General features: G+C 35.1%; 1 protein-coding gene across 15 annotated transcripts in view; it reads right to left on the bottom strand.

Moving 5' to 3' along the window:
• The window catches only part of KIAA1328 (protein hinderin), a 356,080-nt gene that overhangs the window by 308,625 nt on the left and 22,853 nt on the right, over positions 1-24,602 (bottom strand). For all 15 annotated transcript variants that reach the window (XM_045041344.1, XM_019815187.3, XM_006938856.5 and 12 more), the window contains one exon: positions 1,363-1,478. In XM_045041344.1, coding sequence (XP_044897279.1) covers positions 1,363-1,478 — 116 coding nt within the window. The remainder of the gene's footprint in view (positions 1-1,362; positions 1,479-24,602) is intronic.

The following is a 24,602-nucleotide window of genomic DNA, read 5'->3' as shown; positions in this document are numbered from 1 at the left end:
CTTGGAAGTCCTGAGTCACTACTCCTTGCAAGAAGTGAAGGACCCAAAGTGGCTGAGCACAGTTTGTTATAAATTCTGACCAAATGGCACTAACTTTAACCAGGGAGAGAAAAGTAGCAGGAGGAAAATCACAAACGAGGGTCAAGCCTGAGTTGACAGCCTAGGTACAATAAAGTCAATGAAGGCAAAGAAAAGAGAAAAGCCAAGATGATTATGCAAATGCTAAAGAAACAGAAAATAAATAACTGGAAAAAGTATACCACTAGATTGTGGGGAAATAAACTTAAAAATGCTCTACTCAGCAAATCAAATCTGAAAATTCTGATTAATTTCTAATGATGTATTCCCACTGTTAGAAGAACAGAAGTTAAGAACTCAGCTTTTACAGTTACATTTTTATGCTTTTCCCCCAGTGAATTAATTTATCTTCACACTTCTATTTCCCTGGTATTCACAAGGGTATAGTTACTGTCCATATATGATTATTTTTGATACTTGAAGAGTCTTTGAAATAATTATTAATGATCAAGTTACTGATGATATTGACAGGAAGGACACTGGTCCCTTCAAGTAGTCATATACTAGGTTAGCTGGCTGATCCATCAGCCTAGTTTTAGGGACAGTCACTTCTCTTATATATCAACGCCACTGCAAAAACACCTAAAGTAATTCCACCCAGTCGACAGAAACTTCAGAAATATGCTTATTTTAACTCACATATTCCCTAAAGTACAATTCTTAAGTTGAAAGTTATTTTAGTATCTTACAAATAATGCAGTATTTATATTACACACACACACACACACACACACACACACACACACACACACCTCTCTCTAGTTCTAGACCCGATAGTCTTCTCCCCCATGAGAATTTTGGTGATGTTATGCTGTAGTGTAAACACCTATCAATTATAACACCTACAAATTACAATGGATTTTTTTTTATCATTATTTATTATTTTTATGATTTCAGAGTAGAATTCCTTAGGGCTGCCAAAGCTTTAGCTGGAAAGAATACCAAACACAAAGAGGTTTCAGGCTCAACTGCAGTAGTGGAACAGAATTTAGGAAAGTTCCAACACTACATTTTAAAGCCCAAACATCTTATTGTCTTTTTAGTTGACAAATCTGTGCTCCGCAGTGTAACAGCAGCAGCAGAACAGCTGGGTGGCCGTATCAAGCACAAACGAAGCAACAGCACATGCTGTTAAGTGTCATTTTGATTGCCTAAAAATGGCAGCCCATGCAGATTTATTCCCTGTTATAAATTAGAACAATTATTTCTCTGGAGTTTTACGTTTTCTTCATGAAAGAGTCAAACTCTCTGCACATTAAAAAAGAGGACTTTCAAAAAGGATATCTTCCCTTTCTTTGATGATCAGTTCATTCTGTTCCTCCAACTGCCTGATCTTCTTCTCAAATGATTCCTGCTCAGCTCGGAGTCGTTCTTCTGTCACTTCCTTTTCTTCACTTACTCTGAAAGAAATACAAAAATGGAAAGAAAATGCCTGTGAGGATGAGATAAAATATGTGCATATAGCTGTCATTTACCAAAACTAGATTTCTTCCAGAAGTGTGCTGATTTCTTCAGGGATACTCTTCAGGGATACTCTTTGCTTTTTCTTTTTTGTTTTTTTAAATTAACCTTTCATGAGGCAATCGTGCATACCTTTGTAATAAAATATGAACATGATTTTTATATCAAAAATGTTCCCAGTCATCGGAAGTATCTTAAATGTGGAAAGTCCTAAATAGAAAATAGGCTCCCAGTTGCAACCAGGACAGAAAAATATTCAATTTTTAAAACACAGTTTCATTTCTTATCAAAACAGGCACAATCACTTTATTTTGATTTGGATCTTTTTAATATTTTTATATAAATCCTGTCAATGAAATAAACAATCTATATATCTCTTAAACACTTCATTAAATATACATAGGCAATTTTACTCTTTTCCTTGGAACTGATACCTTGCATTCCTCAGTAGCATATAAATAACTAGACTGGAATAAAAAGAGGGTATTAACTTAAAAAAAAGGTTTACATTACAATTATTCTTAGTACAAAAAGAATTAAAAAGTGTTAAAAAAAAAACTGACCAAAAAAAATCTGTATCCTTAATGTTTAACTGAAAAGTATTCCAACTCAATCCTACCAGAAAGAGGTGATGGTTTCTGACAAGAGCAGAGGGAGGAAATCATTTAAAAACCCCAATTAATCAGCAACAACATTAAAACTTATCTTAGTTTTTTTTTAATGTTTGTTTATTTTTGAGAGAGAGAGAGAGAGAGAGAGAGAGAGACAGAGCAGGAGTGGCGTAGAGGCAGAGGGAAAGAGAGAGACACAGAATCTGAAGTGGGCTCCATGCTTTGAGCTGTCAGCACAGAGCTTGAGCACAGGGCTCGCACCCACAAACCTTGAGATCATGACCTGAGCAGAAGTTGGATGCTTAACCGACTGAGCCACCCAGGAACCGCCCCCACCCCCTTTTTAAAAAAATTTTGTTAAATGTTTATTTATTTTTGAGAGAGACACACACAGCAGGTGTGGGGGAGGGGCAGTGAAAACTTATCTTAAAACGACAGCCCTAATTTTCATGTTACTCTGTGCACAGAGATGTTAGCCCTGAGTTCTGCTACTGGTGCTTATTCTTCCAAAACATTTATCCTACAAGATCATACAGCAATATGTGCAAGTGAGATCCACAGGGATTCCTTTGAGCTCCTAAATTTACTTCCTTCTAGACCCCCGCTCTACTTGAAATCAATGAGATAACAGAATGAAAATTAGAATTTTGAATGTTTGAGTTGATTGCATCTCATCTTTGAATGATTTCTGTGAAAGTGCACGACACACAATAGTGTACAAAAAAATAGGTTTATTTCTTTTTCCTCATCATGACATTAAAATCATTTTCCCAACTCCTATTATTCATGCTCAGCATACTATTGGGCCCATGAATGGGATTCAGGCCCTTCCTTCTATGAGGGTAATCTCTAAAATTGATTACAAGTACAAGGAATCCAGACAACTAAACAAATATACACAAGATGACGATTTATCCTCTGGTCTCAGGTTAACTTGCCTCCATTGTTGCCATCCCTTTCCAGGGCCTTCCCCTTTGTTGTCGTCACTGTCAAGCACACTTGCACTATCTTTCACAGTAATCCCGCCACCTCTCAGTTTTTCTAGAATTGTCAAACATTTGAACCATTAACTATTTCTACCACCCAAATTTCCAATCTGTCAACCAGCTTCTGAAACATTTTTGTCAAAAAACGGTTCCAAATCAGGTAAACTCCCAAGGTATAAAGTAGAAAATCATGTATACATGGAGACATTGGAAAACTGTGCTTGTTTCTCTGAACATCATTATTCTTCCTCATAAAGAAAAAAAGCTAGACTAGATCAGGCATTTTTTAAAATTCTCTTGAGCTAAAGTTCTATTATTTCCTTTGCTATACTCTAAATATCCTGATACTGTATATGTGTCCTTCATAAACATGGAGAGCATTTGTAAAGGAATAAGAAAGAAGTTCTCAAACATTTGGTCAAGGTACAAGGAATACAATACTATAATCTAGGCAAAAGTTATAGCCATAGGATGAGAGAGAGTAGATTAAGAGAAATATTAAAAAGTATAAACATGCAAAATTTGGCATAAGGATAGTGCAAAACATAAGAACTGATGAAACTGTAGGATTATGCATAAGATAAAGATGAGGGGCACCTGGCTGGCTCAGTTGGAAGAGCATGCAACTCTTGATCTCAGGATCATGAGTTTGAGCCCCACACTGGGTGTAGAGATTAAAAAATAAATAAACTTAAGAAAAAAAAGGTGGATTAAGTGATGCTATATATTGTAAGGAGAGAACAAAAACTGTCAAGGTGAGAAAATATGTAGCAAAATCTCTCCCTATTTAGATTGGTAAAATCTTAAACAAGACTAAAGAGGAAAATTCATAAGTAGATAAGCAAATATTTATTTTTTTACTTATTAAAAATTTACTCAAAGCCTACTATAGAAAAAAAAAATAATCAAAGTAACTTTAGCCAGTTACAGGGTACCCAAAAGAAACCTAACAATGGTTCTCTATCATTTCAAGACTATTCATAAAAGTCATACAAATATAAAGAACAGCCCAAAGATTTGTCTTTTCAGCAAGTAATGTACCAGAGTCATAAAAACAGTTTAAAAAAAAAAAAAAAAAAAAGGTAAAATGCCAAATTTACCTTAACATTAAACTAAACAAAGACATTATCTCTAGAGCCTGCCAGGTCAGAACATATAGGTATTTACCAACATTTACTTACTTCCTTTGTCAGATCTGAAGGAGATCCATGAAAAGTCTAAGGATCAGTAAGGGCAGAAATGCTTATACATATGTCTCATAATGCCAGAGTCCACAATAAGCTTTCCCCAAAACTTAAGGAAAATCACTTTAAGAAAAATCACTCTTCGAAATTTAGGAGTATGCTTGATAAAATGTGTTGCTATACTACTTAAACAGGGCTTTTTCATTTTAATCTTTTCTGTTTGCTGCTATGATAAGACTACTCTTTAGCAATTATTATGCTCTGGAAGACTATAAACTTAAGCTGTGTTAAGTACAAAGGACAACACTTCTTCTCTAGGCCTATCTAAAGATATGTACAGCTTCTTTGTGGCCTATTAGCCTAGTTAATATGAGCACATATATTAATACAACCTTTAAATGCAGAGGAATTACCAATAAAACAGCCTCCAGATTTGATACCCACTCTGAAATCTGTCTTCTTGTTTAATTTATGTTCAATAATATTTCCCTTGAGGTATACATACAAGAAAATATCTGGTATCATGATCTACATTTTTCATCAAAGCATTCACAGACCACAAAGTAACATAAAAAGACCTAATCCTTTATCTCATGTGGAGTATAGCAATAAGTTAATTAAGAAAATGTGAATCTAAACATAGGGAAGGGAAATATTTGACTAATAGGATTAAAAAGTTACAACTGGACAAGAGAATAGTCCCAGTGTGGTTTGTTAATTATTAACAAGGAGGACAACAGTCTGTTCATGAAGAAATCACCATTTTTGGCATTTATTTAACACCTCAGAGTATTCCTTAAAAACTTCCACAAAATAGAGGCACCTGGGTGGCTCAGTTGGTTAAGAGTCCAACTTCAGCTCAGGTCGTGATCTCACTATTCCTGAGTTCCAGCCCCACATCAGGCTGTGCTGACAGCCAGAGCCTGGAGCCTGTTTTGGCTTCTATGTCTCCCTCTCTCTCTGCCCCTCCCCTGTTCACACTCTATCTCTCTCTCTCACAAATAAATAAACATTAAAAAAATTTTTTTAAAGCTCCACAAAATGTACTCTTATCTATCAATAGAAAATAATTTATATTTTTAGATAATGAAGGATATTCATTATCCTTCATATTCTTCACGGTTGAACTGAAAATTGTGCCAAAAGTACTTAATTTCTTCGAAGTCTTACATTTCAGCTTAAACATCGCTGCATATTTTGTATTTTCCCATACAAAACAATATTTTCTGTTTTAATATAAAAAGTTTTCCCACACTCATCTATTCTTCATTTTCTAAAAGCTGATTTTTTAGTAAAAGATTTATTTTATGGTTTTGCATAACCTTGGTGTTCTTCCGTATTCTCCAGGAATGGGTACTTTTACACTAATGTGAAAGACAAGGTCAAGGCAGCAAAGCTTCTATTTTAAAGAGAATTACAGCTCATCGAATGGTCAACCAGATAAATTTCTTGCCCTGTTTAATGTCTTGTGTTTGGAAGCTGGAGATGTGGGTTCTAATTTATAAATTCTGTATATCAACCTGGTAAGCTTTAGAGAAGGAAAGAACAGATTTCATAGGACATCTGGCAAACAGAAAGAGACATACTGTTTTCAAACTGAAGTAAACACAAAGTGGGGAAAAAAGCTATCATCATTAAAAATATTTCAGTGCAATTACCTTAAGGCCATCTTTACAAATTTTAACATTTGGCTGTTATTTTATTTTTTTATTTATTAAAGTAATTTTTAAATGTTTACTTTTGAGAGGGGTGGGTGAGGAGGGGTTGAGAGAGAGGAGGATAGAAGATCCGAATCAGGCTCCGCACTGTCAGTGCAGAGCTTGATGTGGGGCTCAAACTCATGAACCATGAGATCATGGCCTGAGCGGAAAGTGGACACTTAACCGACTGAGCCACCCAGGTACGTTGGCTGTTATTTTAAATGTACCGTCTGAAGGAACACAGGTGCTTTAAGAAATCAGAGACATACCAAGCTATGTCAAAAGGGCTCTGAGAACAACAGAGTAATATCAAATGAACATAGATGCACAAATCCTCAACAAAATACTAGCAAACAGAATCCAGAAACATAACAAAAAGATTATACATCGTGGCCAAATGGGATTGATCCCAGGAATTAAAAGTTGGTTTAACACTCAAATATCAATTAATTTAATACACCATATCAATACGTTAAACAAAACCCACATGATTATCTAAGTAGATGTGGAAAAGTGCTCGAAAAAATCCAACCATGATTCATGATTAAAAAAATAATAACTCAAAAAACAGAAAGACAAGGGAACTTCCTCAACCTAAAAATATACTATTTATGAAAAGCCCACATCTAATATACCATATCTAATTGGAAAAGACTGAATGCTTTCCCTCTATGATCATGAATAAGACAAAGATGTCTGGTCTCGCCACTTCAGTTCATGTTGCACTAGAGAGTATAGCTAGGGAAATTAATTAGGAAAAAAGAAATAAAAAGCATCTAGATCCTAAAAGTAGTAAAACCATCTCTATTGCACATGACATGCTTCTAGATATAGAAAATCTAAGAAGTCCACTAAAACACTACAAAAATTAATGAAGGAGTTCAGCAGGGTTACAGGATACATGATCAATGTACAAAAATCAAATATATGTTTATATACTAGAAGTAAGTAACTCCCAAAAGAAATCAAGGAAACAATTCCGTCTACATTTGCGTCAAGAAAAATCAAGTATAAAGGAATAAATTCAGCAGGATTTTTCATCAGTTGTTCACTAAAAACTAAAAAACATTATTAAAATAAATTAAAGACCTAAATAAATGGAAAGGCATTCTATGTTCATGACTGGAAGACAATATTGTTAGGATTAGCCTTCAGATTCAACTCAATCTTTTTCAAAATCTCGGCTGGCTTACTTGCAAAAATTGACAAGCTGACCCAACTACAGAAGTCATCTGGAAATGAAAGGGACCCAGAATATCTAAAATATTCCTGAAAAAGGAGAAAAACATGGAGAACCCATACTTTCCAATTTTAAAACTTAGTACAAAACTATAGTAATCATGACAGTGTAGTACTTGCATGAAGATGGACGTAGAGAACAATGGAATATAAATAAATATTCACCTTCAATATGGTACCTTGATTTTTCAACCAGGATACCAACAAAATCGAAGAGAAAGAATAGTCTTTTCAACAAATGGTGCTGGTACAACTTCCTATCTACACGCAAAAGAATAAAATTGGGCCCTTACCTCATGCCACATAAAAAAATTAACACTTCCTGAATCAAAGACTAAAATGTAAGAGCTAAAACTATAAACTCCTGGAAGAAAAAAATGTATACATCTTTGTGATCTTGGATTAGGCAATGGCTTCTAAGATATGTAGGACATCAAAAAACAATCTACAAAAGAAAAACAGACTTCATCAAAATTAAAAACTTTTGTGTTTCAAATGACCCCATCAAAAAAGTGAAAAACAATGCACAGAATGGATAAAAATTTTCAAAATAATATATCTGATAAGGGACTTGAATACAGTATATAAAAAACTCCAAAAACTCAACACTAAAAAGACAACCCAATTTATTTTGAAAAAAACTTTTAATGTTTATTTATTTTTCAGAGAGAGACAGAGCATGAGTGGGGGAGGAGGAGAGAGAGAGAGAGAGACGGAGACACAGAATCCAAAGCAGGTTCCAGGCTCTGAGCTGTCAGCACAGAGCCTGACACAGGGCTCGAACCCACGAACCATGATATCATGACCTGAGCTGAAGTCGGATGCTTAACTGACTGAGCCACCCAGGCACCCCAAAAGACAACCCAATTTAAAGCATCTGAATGGACACTGCTTCAAAGAAGAAACACAAATAGCCAAAAAGGACATGAAAAGTTGTTCAACATCATTAGCCGTTAGGTAAATGCAAATCAAAACAATTAGACAGCACTTCAAAACCACTACGAAAACATAATTGAAAAGACAGATAATAACAAATGTTGACAAAGCTGTGGAGAAACTGGAACCCTCATAGATTGCAGGTAGGAATGTAAAATGATGCAGCCACTTTGGAAAGTAGTCTGGCAGCTCCTCAAAAAGTTAAACATAGAGTTACCATACGACTCAGCAATTCTGCTCCTAATATACCCAAGAGAAATAAAAATACATGTTCACATAAAACTTTTATACAAATATTTATAGCTATTATTCATAAGAGCCAGAAAATAGAAACAACCCAAATGTCTACATCAAGTGATAAATGGGTCAGCTAAATAATAAAAATGCATATTGTTTTTAAAACGCTAAGAATAAAACACATTTTCCAAGGAACAAAGCATAAAAGATAGTATAATTATATAATGCCTAAAATGGTGGGATATCTGATCATTTATATTCATGTTTAAATGTGCACCTCAAAAAAGTTAGCATTCTAATAGTCATTTGTTACTTTTTTTTAATGTTTATTCATTTATTTTGAGAGAACACTCGCACACACACACACACACACACGCGCGCGCGCGCGTGCACATACACACGTGAGCTAGGGAGGGGCAGAGAGAAGGAGAGAATCCCAAGCAGGCCCTGTACTGTCAGCACAGAGCCCAAATGGGGGCCTATCTCACAAACCATGAGACCATGACCTGAGCTGAAATCAAGAGACAGCTTAACCAACAGCTACCCAGGCCTGCCACTCACTAGTCACTTCTTTTTAGTTCAAGTATATACTCATTTCATGAAGTAGCTCTAATCTTAATACTAAAATCTGGCAAAGACATAGAAAACAAAAATTAAGGTCCAATCTATCTAATAAATATAGCTGAAAAAAAAAACCCAAAACAATTATTAGAAAAGCAAATCCAAAGATCCAGAAAGATAATACATCCAAGTAGAGTTTATCCCAGGAAAGCAAGACTTCTGTAAGAGTTGAAAATTGATGTAATTCACCATGTTAAGAGACTAAAGGAGAAATCTTAAATGCTCATCTATAAATGCAGGGAAGCACTTGTCAAAATTCAACCTATTCACAATAAAAATCTCCACAATCTAGGGACTGACGGAATTTCTTCAATCTAATAAAGAGCATCTATAAAAACCTATAGTTATTATAGCTATAAGGATGGAAAAAAGAATGCTATCCCTAACCTTGTACTTAAAACAAGAATGTCAGCTATTACTCCTTCTATTTAATACTAACTGGAGCTCTTAGCCAGTCCAATAAGGTAAGAAAAGAAAGTAAAATGCAAAGAAAGAAAGAAGTAAATTTTTATGTGCAGATAATATGTATGTATGTATGTATGTATGTATGTGTGTGTGTGTGTGTAGAAAATATTAAGGAATCTATGGAAAATATATTAGCACAAGTAAATTTAGGAAAATCACAATGTTATTATGGTAGCTAGCCTGTAAAATGGGTCCCAGTGATCCCATCTCCTGGTATTCATATCCTTGTCTAATCCCTTCCCCTTGAATGGACCTAGTGACTCTCAAAACTGACTGGATGTCACTTCTGAGATTAGATTACAAAAGATAGGGACTTCTGTCTTGATTACTCTTGCTCACTCTGGTAGAAGCCAGTTGCCTAGTCGTAAACTACCACATGGAGAAGCCTTTGAAACAAGGAATGGAGGGAGGCCTTCGGCCAACAGCCAGTAAGGAACTGAAAAAAGCAGTGTCAGAAAGATATTACTGGAAATTGAAGAAAGGGGAAGCATTGCATATGGTAGCAGGGAGTGTACCGACATTTTTAGTAATGTGGAAAGTAGGAAATGGGCCTAATGAAGTGGGCCACAAAAATATCCAAGGAGATTTCCAAGTGTTGAAGGTGCTGCCTAGTTTCTTCCTGGTGCTTATGGTGAATTGGGAGGAGAAAAGATAAATTCAAGGCAAGACAATATTAAACCAAAATGAATCAGGATTTCTCAACCTTTCCAAATAGCAAACATGCTAAAAGTAAGACACGTATTCAAAATAAATTTCAAATCCAAGACACTACCTGGAAAAACAAGCTGTAGAGATAAAGTCAGGGGTGTAACTTGTTAAGACCTTAGAAAGATCAAAATTGATGCAAGAGAGTCATACAAAAGGCACTGTGAAAAGATTAAGACTGGGCCTTGCCAATCCTCTCAAACAATAGGGTCTCTATTTAAAAAAAAAAAAAAGAAAGAAGAAAGAAAAAAAGATCTCTAGTATTTTAAATGGCTAATATTTTGTGATAATGTTAGGCAGCCATAATAAGCCATTAATCAGTTATTTTAAATTCCTCATCAGATCATTCCAACTGCATCTGCTTCTGTTGCTTTGCCTCTTTTCACATTTTCCCTGGTCTTTTCAAATGCTCATAATTTTATTGACATCTGGATATCTTGGAGAGGTCAGTAAAGACTGAGGCAAATAATTTCTATACTTGAAAATGGGCTGACCTTCCCTTTGGTTAGGTTTTCAGTGCAGGAATTGTTTATTTAATCAGAAGTTAGGCAGTTTTGATGTTTACTGTTGCAGTGGCTACCCTCCAAGCAGCAGAGGCTTCAAATTCCCCTAGGTATAACTTCTTTTCACGTGGACCAGATGTTTTTCTCAGTGTCTGCTGTACCCTGGCTCTGTGTCTTCCATCCTAGGGGGTTTGTGTTTTGTGAGTTTCTTTCTCATCACTATTCAACTGTTACTTTTACTAGACACTGGTTAGCCTGTTGGTGGGGATCTGGGTTGGGGTGGAGTTCTCCGTTATTCTAATTAGAGCTGTGCTAATCGGAATGTTAGCCGGTTTTAAAGTGTTCCTCTCTCTCCTCTATATTGTAGTTCTGAAACTGCAATTCTGGGATGTAACCCTGTAATCCCCTGAGGTTATTTCCCCCCACCCCCAGCTTCAGTGGTTTCTACCAGTGCCCTAAGGACTACAGTTTACGGTACTCCCCCTTTCTGACCTTATGGGTTTTGCTACATAGGAGAGAGACAAAAGAAGGACCTAGGACACATTTGTGTCCTTTCCATAGCAACCGCTGTTCCCCTCTCCCAGGCCTACACCGAGAGAAATGCTTTATCAGGGCTCTCATCAAGTAGGGCTTATGGAGAAAACGTCTGCAAGACAGTTCAAGCTCCATCTATATTTGCTGCTCCAGAGGGCTCCCCACTCTCTCCTGCCCACATTTGCTCTCCATCAATTTGTTACCTATCGCAGCTGAAATGTCCTTACCCACTGCCAGCTGTGTCTGTCCCAGGTAAGCTAGTGCTCACACTTCATCTTTCCCTGTAGGCACATGTCTCTCTTGAGATTTCAGGTTATGGTTGCTTTGCAAATTGAGCTCTTTGATTGTTTCAAGAAATGTCCTGAATTTGTTTCACATTGGTTTCACCTTGCTTGCTTGCTTTCCTTGCCTTTTCTTTTTTTCCTTTTATAATTATAAGGTTAGGAGCAACATCCTCTACAGTCACTTAGACCTACCTACATAATCATTTATATGTACTTACATATTTATTTCATTTTGCTTTTATTAAAATAATTCAACAGGAGGCAATTAGACTGAGGTGGCTTTAATGCCTTACCAGCCTAAGTAAGCAAACCAAAACTTACACCTATAATGCCTCAAGGTTAAGAAATCAAAACCTAAGAACAATCCATCTGGAACAGCCACCTAGCCATTCCCAAATAAGGCAATGGCTTATCTTAACGCCTGGCAAATACTTTCCCTGACTGCTTCCACCTGTTCTCTGTAAAAGTCTCTCCCCTAGCTCCTATTGGTGGAGGGTTCCTAATATTTCTGGTTCTAGGCTGCCTGATTTGAATTGATTTTTGCTAAAACTGAGTCTTAAAAATGTAGTATGCCTCAGTTTATTTTTTAATGCTCTTATTTTACTAACATGCCCTCCCAATTTTCAAAGATGGAAAAACTTTAACAACATAAATGACCACAGTATTAAATGATAACCCACAGAACTATAATATTTATTAATGTTAAAAGATAAACTGATGCATATAACATTATGCCATGCATAAGGGGAAAGAATGCTATAGAAAAATTAACCTCTTTTAGGAAGCAGTATCTGGCCAGAAGAACCATTAAAAAGACTGTCGAGTGTATGCTAGTCACTTAAAAAAACATTCTTTGAATTGTAGAGTTCAGAATAGACAATGTGAAAATGAATTTTGGCATACTAACTGTTCTGCAGGGTCACGATACATTGAAGTTCAAAGACTGCCTTTCTACCTAAAGTGAAAAGTTCCTTATCTCGTCTTGAAACATTATACCATCCAACATAAATACTATTTATGCAAAAAAAAAAAAAAAAAATTCACAGAGGCTTCAAACAGGAAAGCATAAAAGCCCCTGAAAAATTAAAGTCTAATTTTCTTATTATACTGCAATGTACATTTAATTACGACCAAAAAATTATGATTAGTTTCAAAAAATAAAAGACCAGAATAAATATAAAATAATAATGATCTACTCATTTTACAATGGGAAACTAATGGCGCTACACTTTCTATTTTTCTTCTAAGAAATGGCAAGTAGAAATAGCAAACTGTCCTCTGGGAAAAATCAAAGTATCTGAGCTTAAAAAAGAACCCTGTCCTCAAATGAGTTAGTGCACAAGTATGCACCGGGGAACCATGCATTATTTGACACTGTAGGCATAGGACATGAAATAGAGGGGGGTTTTTTAGGCTTCTTAGAACATGGCTCATATACATCAAAAACTGCAATTGTAGCCAAGATTATTTTTAAACTTTTTTTTCCTTTAAAGACTATGGGACAGTGTAGTTTCTACATTAGCCTATGGTACCCCTCCCCATCTTAAAAAGTTTCAATAAAAAAACGCATATCCATATATAAAGAACTGTCACCATCTTTCAGCAGAAACTACAATATTTTGCAAAGCCATTCATTTTTCAAGTCCCCATAAAATGACACTCCTTTTCCCATCTATGCAAACAATTCATTAATTCTACTGTAAAAGACTTTCTGAGGTCACTTAATTCAGCAATCTTGAACCAAAAAAATTCTCTCTTATCCTAATACCTCCTAGAAAGATCAATCAATATTCCACTTATCCTTCTGCAAATGTAAATCAATGCCGGACACCTCAGGGAAACCCCTTCATTTACTTGAAACCCATATATCAAGTCATGTCTTACACTCTCCTCCACAAACTAAATAATTCATAACACTCCTAATTTATCTCTGTGGTATCTATTTTCCAATAGCTTGTAAATTTGATTTGTATTTTTATTCTATTCTTTTACCAGTGTACTTAACACAAGTGAAAAAGTTCCCCGTGCATATACAGATTATTAAGGACACATCTAAAGATTATTAAAAACTTGCACCAGTTTTTTTTCTTTTTTAATCTACTTGTTTCCTTGCCAAATAGCACAATATTGCTTGCTCATGTTCAGGTTAAATTTAACTATGAACCATGTATTTTTCTTTATGTACTGGGCCTAACCAGTGAGTCTGTCTCTAAAATGAATTTCTAATTTATTTTTATCCTTAGACATATAATAACCTGTACTTGTCACTACTGTCTTTTATCCTGTTTGAATGAATCCATTTTCCAACCTATTATGCCAACTCTGAATTTTATTTATATCTTCTATTAACATTTATTCTTGTTTAAAAATATCAATAAATCTTATAGGCATCTTTTTGATTCTTTCATCCATAGCACCAACAAAGATACTGACTATAAAGGACCTCACAGCTAGATTTTTAATGGATCCCTCCAAGATATAGATAAGCCAGTCTTGGAATTTAAACACATAAGATTTTCCACTAACATTTTTAAAGTTGAGGCCATGTGTTTATTAAAAAAAAAAAAAAAAAAAAAAAAAGCCTATGCTTTTTAAAGGGTGCTTTTCACCTCAAAGGCACCATTTTAAAGAAGCTACAGTATCATTTTACCTTTATATTATATGTCACCTTGTAATTGAAAAACATGCTATTTGTTTTGTATATTGTGCTGAGAGCTAGTGAACGTGATTTTGAAAATATGCTGTTAATGATCAGTTTCAGGTGCTAAAACACTCAGTGACTTCTCCCCTAAGTTAATGTTAATAGATCTGCGTAATATCTGACATTCTTTAAATATGCTATACTTAAATAGATCATAGGACTACATAAGGTTTTCCAAATCTTATGACACTTTCTGCATTTGGTTTGACCTTTATCACAACTGAAGCAATCTTCATTCTTTATACCTAATTTTTACTGGAAAGCCTTGAATGAAAACAACTTTGAAAACTTCAGCCTCCTAATAATCCCCTATTAATACTCTTTAAATCATTTTCCATTTATTCAAAAGTCTCTTAGTTAAAAAAGCCATGTACCATAAAAGGTACATAGGACAGAAAAGAAACAGATGTCTTACCTTATATGACATGATTTGGAAAGCAAAGTATACAACAAATTTTTTTTTTAATTTTTTTTTTCAACGTTTATTTATTTATTTTTGGGACAGAGAGAGACAGAGCATGAACGGGGGAGGGGCAGAGAGAGAGGGAGACACAGAATCGGAAACAGGCTCCAGGCTCTGAGCCATCAGCCCAGAGCCTGACGCGGGGCTCGAACTCACGGACCGCGAGATCGTGACCTGGCTGAAGTCGGACGCTTAACCGACTGCGCCACCCAGGCGCCCCAAAGTATACAACAAATTTAAAACAGTGTGTTTATTTATGAACAAGGAAATATATCTAACTATCCTTTACTCAAAGAGAAAACTTTTTTCTCTTCTCAAATGAAAGTTGAGCTTTAATTTTCCCTTTTTCTTCTTCATTTTCCACTTTCCTTCTTCTTCCCGAACAATTAATTGACGTGGGGCAGAGTCAGAATCAGAGTGAGATCCGGAGGACACAAGGACACACTGTGCACAAGGAGGACACACTGTGCACAAGGTTTGCCCAGTAGGACGTCAGTGGCCAAGCAGATTGAGAAGGGCGTCAACACATGACAGGTAGTCCAGCATGGGTGTTACAGCCTCAGTGAAATGAGAAGAACATGTATGTGGAAGAGCTGCCAGGCATGGGTATAAGCATTTGAGGTGGGTATCCTTGTAAGGCGGTAGGAAGGACCCCCATGGAGATTCAGAGCCCAAGTGTGGTGAGGAAGGGTCTATGCAGGGCTTGAGAGTAGGTGTTAGTATAGAATAGCCCACAAAGAGTGAAGAGAACACACAAAAAAGGTTAACTTTTAGTAGATTATCAGGGTCCAAGGAAGATGAAGAAGACATACACTTATAGTATCGGAGCTCAGGCAGAACGAGAAGGGTTAACCTCAAGAAGGGGCAAGCTGGTAGAATGTCAGAGCCTGAGGGTGGGTGAGGAGGGTATCTACACAAGGGAGAAGACCAACATGGAGGTCAGAGCCAGAGAAGGGTTAGAAGAACATAACTGCAAAGGGGGAGCCTGGTGTGGGTGTCAAGGCCTAAGCAGATGAAACAGGATATCCAATAGTGGGGACAGCCCAACATGAAGACTCAGAACCAGAATGGAGTGAGGAGGGCATTAAGGCAGAGTTTGGCCCAGACTGGTGTGCTAAAATATAAGCAGGGAGAAGAGGGCATCCATGAGAGGGGGACTGGTGAACTAGAATGGGGAGTAAGAGCTCAAGCAGGATAAAGAAGGCTTCTGTGCAGAATGAGTAGCAGCAGAAGGGGAGGATTAGTTACATGGAGGTAATTAAACAACAACAAAAAATTAAACATATTAAATATGAAACCAGATTGCCCAATGTCAGCTAGGAAAGTTATAATAACATTTTCTCAAGCACTCACAAACATTTATGAATATCAACCATACCTTAGGTCATGAAATAATTTTTTTTTTCTAATTTAAAATTCTGGCCAGAATAGGACCAAACTAGAAATCAATAATAGAAAGATAAGAGGAAAATCTCCACTTGGAACACTTGGAAATTATAAAATCCTGTTCTAAATAAAGCCATGGGTCAAAAAGGAAGTCTCAAAGGTAATTTTTAAAATATATACATACTGAATGCAAATGAAAACAAAATCCATGTAGAATGCATATTCTGTAATGAGAGGGAAGATTATAGAACTACATGCTGACAGTAAAAGAGGAATGGTCTCTATATTCCTATGTTTCCAGTTTAAGAACCTAGAAAAAGAACAAAATAGATCCAAAGCAACAAGAAAGAAGGAAATAAGAGCAAAAATCAATAAAATTGAAAACACGAAAAATAGATAAACTCAATGAAACATAATGCTGATTATCTAGACAAATATCAGTAAAACTGATAAAGCTGGCCTGACCGACTAAAAGAGAAGGTACAAATCAGCACTATCACAAGTGAAGCACTATGCAGTCATTAAAAGGATAATAGAATAGAATACTACAAACAAATTTATGTTCATAAATTTGGCAACTCTAAAGAAATGGAACAATTCTGGGAAACTACAAGCCCCTAAAACTCAACTAAGATGAAACAGACAACCTAAATAATCTTGTAACCATTAAAGAAATTAAATTTGTAATTAAAAAAACTCTTTAAAACTACACCTCCCAGCCTGGAAAGTTTCAATGGAGAATTCAATCAAATATTTAAAGAATAATTAACACCAATTTTATAGTTTCTTCTGGAAAACAGAAAGGGAGAGAATACTTAACTCATTTTATAAGGATAGTGTTACCATGATACTAAAGACAGACTATGCCAGTAAAAAGAAAGAAAGAAAGAAAGAAAGAAAGAAAGAAAGAAAGAAAGAAAGAAAGAAAGAAAGAGAGAAAGAAAGAAAGAAAGAAAAAGAAAGGAAAGAAAGCTACAGCCCAATGCATCTCATGAACCTTGATGTAAAAATTCCAAACAAAATAATAGAAAAACAAAGTAGAACTGGATAAAAACAAGGATAACAAGTAAGATTTATTACAGGTATGCAAAACAGGTTCACATTCAAATATCAATTAATAAGATCCACCCTATCAACAGCTAACTCTTCAAGAAAATTCATAGGAAATTAAATGTTTGACAAAAATCTAGCATGCAATCATAACAAAAATTCTTATAAAATGAGGAATAGAGGGGAATTTCCTCAAATTTATAAAGAACACCTACAAAAATTCCACACTTAACATTCTACTTAATGACAGACTGAACGCTTTCCACATAAAATCAGGAAGGATGTCTGCTCTTATCACTCCTATATACATAGCACTGCAATGTCCAACATAAGTGGTCATCAATGGTCATTAGAGTAATACAAATTAAAACCACAATGAGATAACATTAAATACCTCTAAGAATGACTAAAATAAAAATAATTATAACAAATGCTGGCAAGAATGCTGAGGACTTAGATATCTCTTGCATTGCTGGTGGGAAAGTACGATGGTAAACCACTTTTGAAGACAGTTTCTTACAAAACTAAATATGCATTTATTACACAAAATCCCAAAGAAATGAAAATGTTATGCTCACACAAAAATCTAATTCATAACAACTTCATTTGTAACAGTCAAAAACTAGAAAGAAGGGGCTCCTGGCTGGCTCAGTGGGTGAAGCATGAGACTCCTGATCTCAGGGTTGTAAATTTGAGTCCCAGGTGGGGTGTAGAGATTATTTACAAAAAATTAAAATCTTCAAAAAACAACAAAAACAAAAAAACCCAGAAACTGGAAAGAAGCCAAATATCCTTCAACAGGCAAATGGTTAAACTGTGGTACATCCCCCATGGAATATATTTAGCAATAAAAGGAACAAAATATTGATACACGCAAGAATATGGATGGATCTAAAAGGAATTACGCTTAAGTGTGGGGGGTGGGGGGGAAGCTAATCTCAAAAGGTAGTATACTATATGATCCCATTTTTATAGCATTCTTGAAATGACAGCATTCTTGAAATGACAACATTATAGAGATGGAGAGTAAATTAGTGGTTGCTAAGGATTAGGGAAGGGTGGTGGGAAGACAAATTAGCTATGTCTATAAAAAGACAACATGAGTGGTTTTTGTAAACCATTTTGTATCCTTACTCTGGTGATGGTACACAAATCTACATGTGATAAAATTACATAAACCTAACTATACACACAAGTGAGCACATGTGAAACCTATACAAGATTGATGGATCCTGTCAATGTCAATTTCTTGGTTGTAATATTGTGCTATGGTTAATCAAAATACTACCATTGGTGAAAACTGGAGAGGGGACATGGGCTTTCAGTCTGTATTATTTCTTACTACTACAGGTGAATCCACAATTACCTCCAAAAAACCCTTTGTTTCTTTTAGAAAATGCATCACTTTGCTATTCTATTTTTGTTTCTGTGAGTCCTGGACTAGAATAAAATAAATGTCCATGAATCTGATACTGATAAAAATAAACAACAAAATAAATACTGAAGTAAGTAAATAAATAAATATAGGAGAAGTGACAGCTCATCCTTAAAGAAGAATTATTCCAAGTAATAAATGAAAAACAAATAGGTTAAACATGAAGTAATCATCAGAACATCACAGCAATGATTGTTGTAGTGAAGTCCCTTTGATGGGTGCTTATAATAGTGGGTAAAAGTTTCAGGAAAAAACAAAAAACAAAAAAACCCAAAAAACAGTGGATTTCAATAGTCCCCATGGACCTCCTCCAATTTATTCATTAATTACAGAAAACAATGCAACTTTTCAGAGAAACCTAGTACACTCTACATCAACGACATTACCACAGTTAAAAGCACCAGCACCAACACATCAACATCATATACCCACACTATAATAAGTCATAATGCAATCTATTATGAGAAAACATGAAAAAAAAAAAAACCCTGAAATCCTACAAAATATCTGAGGTCATGGGAAGCAAAGAAAAACTAAAGTATTGCCACAAATGGGAGGAGAATAAGGAAACATGAAAACTGAATATAAAATGTGATACTGGAACAGGAAGAAAAAATTAGTAGGCAAGCTTAAGAAATCTGAATAAACTACAATTAATACTACTGTACCAATGTTAATTTGTGATCATAGCAATATAGTTATTCAAGATATTAAATTTATTTTTTTATAATTTATTTATTTTTTTCCAGAGAGAGAGCAAGTGCAAGCAGGGGAGAGAGGCAGAGTAAGAGAGAGAATCTTAAGCAGGCTCCACACTGAGCATGGAGCCTGATGTGGGGCTCAATCCCACGACTTCAGGATCAAGACCTAAGTGAAAATCAAGAGTCAGATGCTCAACTGACTCAGCCACCCAGGTTAACTTTAAAGCTATCTAGATGAAATGTATTAGAACCCATCATAGATTTTTTTGAAGAGCTTTATTGAATATAAGTTACATATAACAAGGTAACCCACTTAGAGTGTACAATTCAATGGCTTTTCATATATTTACAGAGTTTCTACAACTATCACCATAATCTAATTTTAAAACATTTTCAACTTTGCCATAAGAAACCTTGCATTCATTAGCAGTCACCACCCATTTCTCATTCCTCCAATACTGTACTATTTAGGCAAGTTTTCTGTAGGCCTAAAATTATTTCAAAATAATACAAAAGAATAATGATCATATTACATTGAATTAAAATGTATATAAATTAAATATATAAAAACATATATATAAACATGTACAAAATTATGACACATTACAAATGGCACATAATCAAGAGAGGAAAATGATATTAAAGTTCTTAAGTTCTAAAGTTCTTGAACTGTTTAGAATAGCTAAAAATACCAATTAATATTAGATTGTGATTAGTCAAGAATGCATATTATAAATCCCCAGAATGACCACAGGTTCATTTAAACAGGAAAATGCAGGTGCTCGCTTCGGCAGCACATATACTAAAACAGGAAAATGCAAACTAAAACTGAGTACAACTAATAACCACAGCATCAAATATATAAGGAAAAAATTGACAAAAGTAAGTAGTGAAATGCATAAGTTCCCAATCACAGTGTGACCTCATTTTACCTTAACAACCACTTTTAAAGGCCCCACCTTCAAATATAGTCACACTCTGAGAACTGGGGGTTCTCATTTCAATATTCATTTCAATATGAATTTGGGTGGGGGGGTGTCACAATTTAGCCCAAAAGAAGCATACAATGCATAAAGATGTAATTGCTAAAAGTAACAACTTAAATATTGGGTAACACAGTTGTACAGAGATAGAATTTTTATGTATCACTTAAGCTAAGTTAGATGAATTCAAATTAAATTGTTACAAATTTAGGGTGTTAACTGTAATCCCCAAGGTAACCATTAAGAAAATAATTAAAAATTTTACAAAAAAAGAAACAAAAGACCCAGTCAAAATGGTGCGCGCGCGCGCACACACACACACACACACACACACACACACACAAGATCAAACATAACAAAAAAAGCACCAATGGAGTAACAAGGAAACCAAAAACAGGAAGCATTTTTCACATTCGTATTACATATAAAACATATATGTACATAATGGCAAAATGGTACTTCATTATAAGAAATTACTTCAAATGTACATGGATTATGCTCACCAATGAAAGCAACTGGGAAGATGGATTTAAAAACAATTATTTTTAATATTTATTTTTGAGACAGAATGAGTGTGAGCAGGAGAGGGACAGAGAGAGAGGGAGACAGAATCCGAAACAGGTTCCACACTGTCAGTGCAAAGCCTGACGTTGGGTTTGAACACACGAACCATGAAATCATGACCTGAGCCGAAGCTGGATGCTCAACTGACTGAGCCACCCAGGCACCCCTAGAAAATGGATTTTTAAAATCCAACAGGGGCACCTGGGGGGCTCAGTTGGTTAAGTGACCAAGTCTTGATTTCAGCTCAGGTTATGATCTCATGGTTTGTGAGCTCAAGCCCCACACTGGACCGCATGCTGACAGTGCATAGCCTGCTTGGGATTTTCTCTCTCCCTCTCTCTGCCCCTACCCTGCTTGCACTCTCTCTCTCTCAAAATAAATAAATAAACTTACACACACACACACACACACACACACACACACACACACACACACACACAATGTAACTATAAGTTGCCTCTAAGAGACTCATTTTAAATTAAAAGACATAAAGATTGAAAGCTAAAATATGGAAAAAGATATTCCATGCAAGTATCTTTCAAATAGAAAGAGAGCTGAGTTGGCTATACTAATATCAAACAAAATAAGAGTTCAAAACAAAAAATGTTACAAGACAAAGAGACAGATGTCATATACTCATAAAAGGGTCAAGTCCTCAAGAATATATTAAAATTATAAAAATGAACACACTAGAGTTACCAAATATATGAAGAAAGTACTGACACAACTGATGAGGAATATAGTTCACTAATAGTTGGAGACTTCAATAACCCACTATCAATAACAAATAGAACATCTAGATGCAAGATGATCAATAATAAAAAGAGGAACTTGAACAACACTGTAAGTCAACTAGACTTAAAAGACATATAAAGAACATTCCACCAAACAACAGTTGAATCAACATTCTTCTCGAGTGCACATGGAACATTCTCCAGAATAAATCATACATTAGCTCACAAAACAACTCTCAAAATATTTAAAAATACGCAAAGCATACAAAGTACCTTTTCCACCGCAATGGAATAAAGCCCAAAGTCAATAAGGGAAAGAAAAGTGGAAAATTCATAAATACATGGAAATCAAACAACACACTCTTTTAAATGGATAAAAGGAAAAATCATAAGGAAAATTAGAAAGTACTTGAATGAAAATGAAAACACAACATATCAAAATCTATGGGGTCCATCAAAAGCAGTGCTCATACAAATCTGTGCTATAAATTATAGCACAAATGCCTACATTAAAAAACGAGAGAGATTTCAAGTCAGTAACTTAACTTTACACCTTAAGGACTAGAAACTAAAACCAAAACCTAACAAAAGGAAGAAAATAATAAAGAGCAAAGATAAATATAATAGAGAATAGAAATATAATAGAGTATCTATAAAACCAAAAGTTGGTTCTTTGAAAAGATCAACAAAATTTAAAAATTTTTAGCTTAGACTGATAAATGAAAGATGATGTAAATAAAATTAGAAATGAAAGTAGGGACATTACTTCTAACTATACAGAAATAAAAAGGATTGTAAGAGAACAGTACAAATAATTTTATGTCTTAGGCATTGGATAACCTATATAAAATAAACATTTCTAAAAACACAAAAATTACCAGCATTTACTCAAGAATAAATGTAGGATCTAAATAAACCTTTAACAAGTAAGGAGATATAAACAGTAATCAAAACTACTCTACAAAAACAAGCTAAGAACCCGATAGCTTCGAGGATGAACTCTACCAAATATTTATTTTTTTCCTACCCAATATTTATTTATTTTTAATTCTTTTAATGTTTTATTTTATTTTTGAGAGAGATAGAGAGAGAGAAGGAGTCAGGGAGGGGCAGAGAGAGAGGGAGACACAGAACCCGAAGCAGGCTTCAGGCTCCAAGTTGTCAGCAAAGAGCCCAACATGGGGTTTGAATTCATGAACCATGAAGTCATGACCTGGGCCAAAGTCAGACGCTCAACCGAATGAGCCACCCAGGTGCCCTTGCTAGTCAATATTTAAAGAAGAATTAATACCAACCTTCTCAAATTCATCCAAAGAACCACTGGTCTCAGAGAATGAGGTAAGTAGTACCTGATAACCTAAGCTAGACAAGGAAACTATGAGAAAATAAAACTACAGACCAAGATCCCCTATGAATAGAGATTCAAAAATGCTCAAAAAAAAAAAAATAAAATGTCAGCAAACCAAATCCAAAAATGTATTAAAAGGTTTATAAATATGACCAACTAACTGATGTTTATCCCAAAAATGCGAGGATGTTTTAACCTAAGACTATCAATCAGGTTTAACACAAATCTACCAACTGGGTGGCTCAGTCAGTTAAGTGGCCAACTCTTGGTTTTGGCTCAGGTCATGATCTTGTGGTTTCATGGGTTCAAGCCCTGTATTAGTCACTGCACTGACAGTGTGGAACCTGCTTGGGATTCTCTGTCTCCCTCTCTCTCGGTCCCTCCCCCACTCATGCTGTCTCTATCTCTCTCAAAATAAATAAATAAACTTAAAAAAGAAAAGAAAATCAATCAACACATATTTGACAAACAAACCTACAAAAATATGTGTTCATATCAACTGACACAGAAAAAGCATTTGAAAAAATTCCCCCAAAACTCAAACTAGGAACGGAAGGAAATTTCCTTAACATGATAAAGGCAATCTAGGAAAAACTCACAGCTAACATGTTATCCCAATGATGAAAAACTGAAAGCTTTCCCACTAAGTTCAGGAACAAGACAAGAATGCCTGCTTCTACCGCTCTATTCAACAATATGCTGGAACTTCAAGCCAGAGGAAAAAGAAATAAGAGGCACCCAAACTGGAAAAGAAGTAGAACCATCTCTGTTTGTGGATGACATGATTGATTCTATATACAGAAACTCCACAGGGAACCCACAAAAAAAAACCTATTAGAGCTAATAAACAAATGTAACTGTTCAGGGTACAAGATTAACATGTAAACCTCTTGTATTTCTATACACAGCAACAAACAATCTGAAAGGAATATTAAGAGAACAATTCTATTTATAAGAACACCTAAAACAAAATTCTTAAAAATAAATTTAAACAAAAAAGTGAAAGGCTTGTACAGTGAAAACTACAAAGCATTGCTAAAAGAAATTAAAGACTTAAATATTGAAAGACATTTCATGTTTGTGGACTGGAACACTTAATATTGTTAACATGGCAATATTCCCCAAAGTGATCTACAGATTCAATATAATCCTATCAAAATCTCAAGTGCCTTTTTTTTTCCAGAAGTGGAAATGCTGATCTTGTAATTCATATGGAATTGCAAAGGACCCAGGACAGCTCAAGTCATCTTCAAAAGGAAGAACAAAGTTGGAGGTCTTATATTTCATGCTTACTACAAAGATACACTAATTGAAACAGTATGGTATTAGCATTAGAATAGACATATAGAGCAGTGAAAAAGTACTCAGAGTCCAGAAATAAACTGGTATACTTTTGGTCAGTCAAATTTTGACGGTTGTGCCAAGACCATCAAATGGGAAAAGAACAGTCTCTCCAACAAATAATGCTGGGACAAATGGATTTCCATATGCAAAAAAAGAAAGAAAAAAAAGTCAAAACACTACCCCTTACCATATACAAAAATTAAATAAAAATGGACCAAAGGCCCAAATATAAGAGCTAAAACCATAAAATGCATAGAAGAAAACATAGGGTTAAATCTTCATGATCTTTGATATAGCAATAATCCTTATATATGACACTGAAAGCACAACTGACAAGAAAAAAAATAGA

This window comes from Felis catus, chromosome D3, assembly GCF_018350175.1.
Source record: "Felis catus isolate Fca126 chromosome D3, F.catus_Fca126_mat1.0, whole genome shotgun sequence".
Classification (NCBI taxonomy): domain Eukaryota; kingdom Metazoa; phylum Chordata; class Mammalia; order Carnivora; family Felidae; genus Felis; species Felis catus.
The sequence above is the reverse complement of the archived record's forward strand: the minus strand, read 5'-3'. Positions and strand labels throughout refer to the sequence as shown.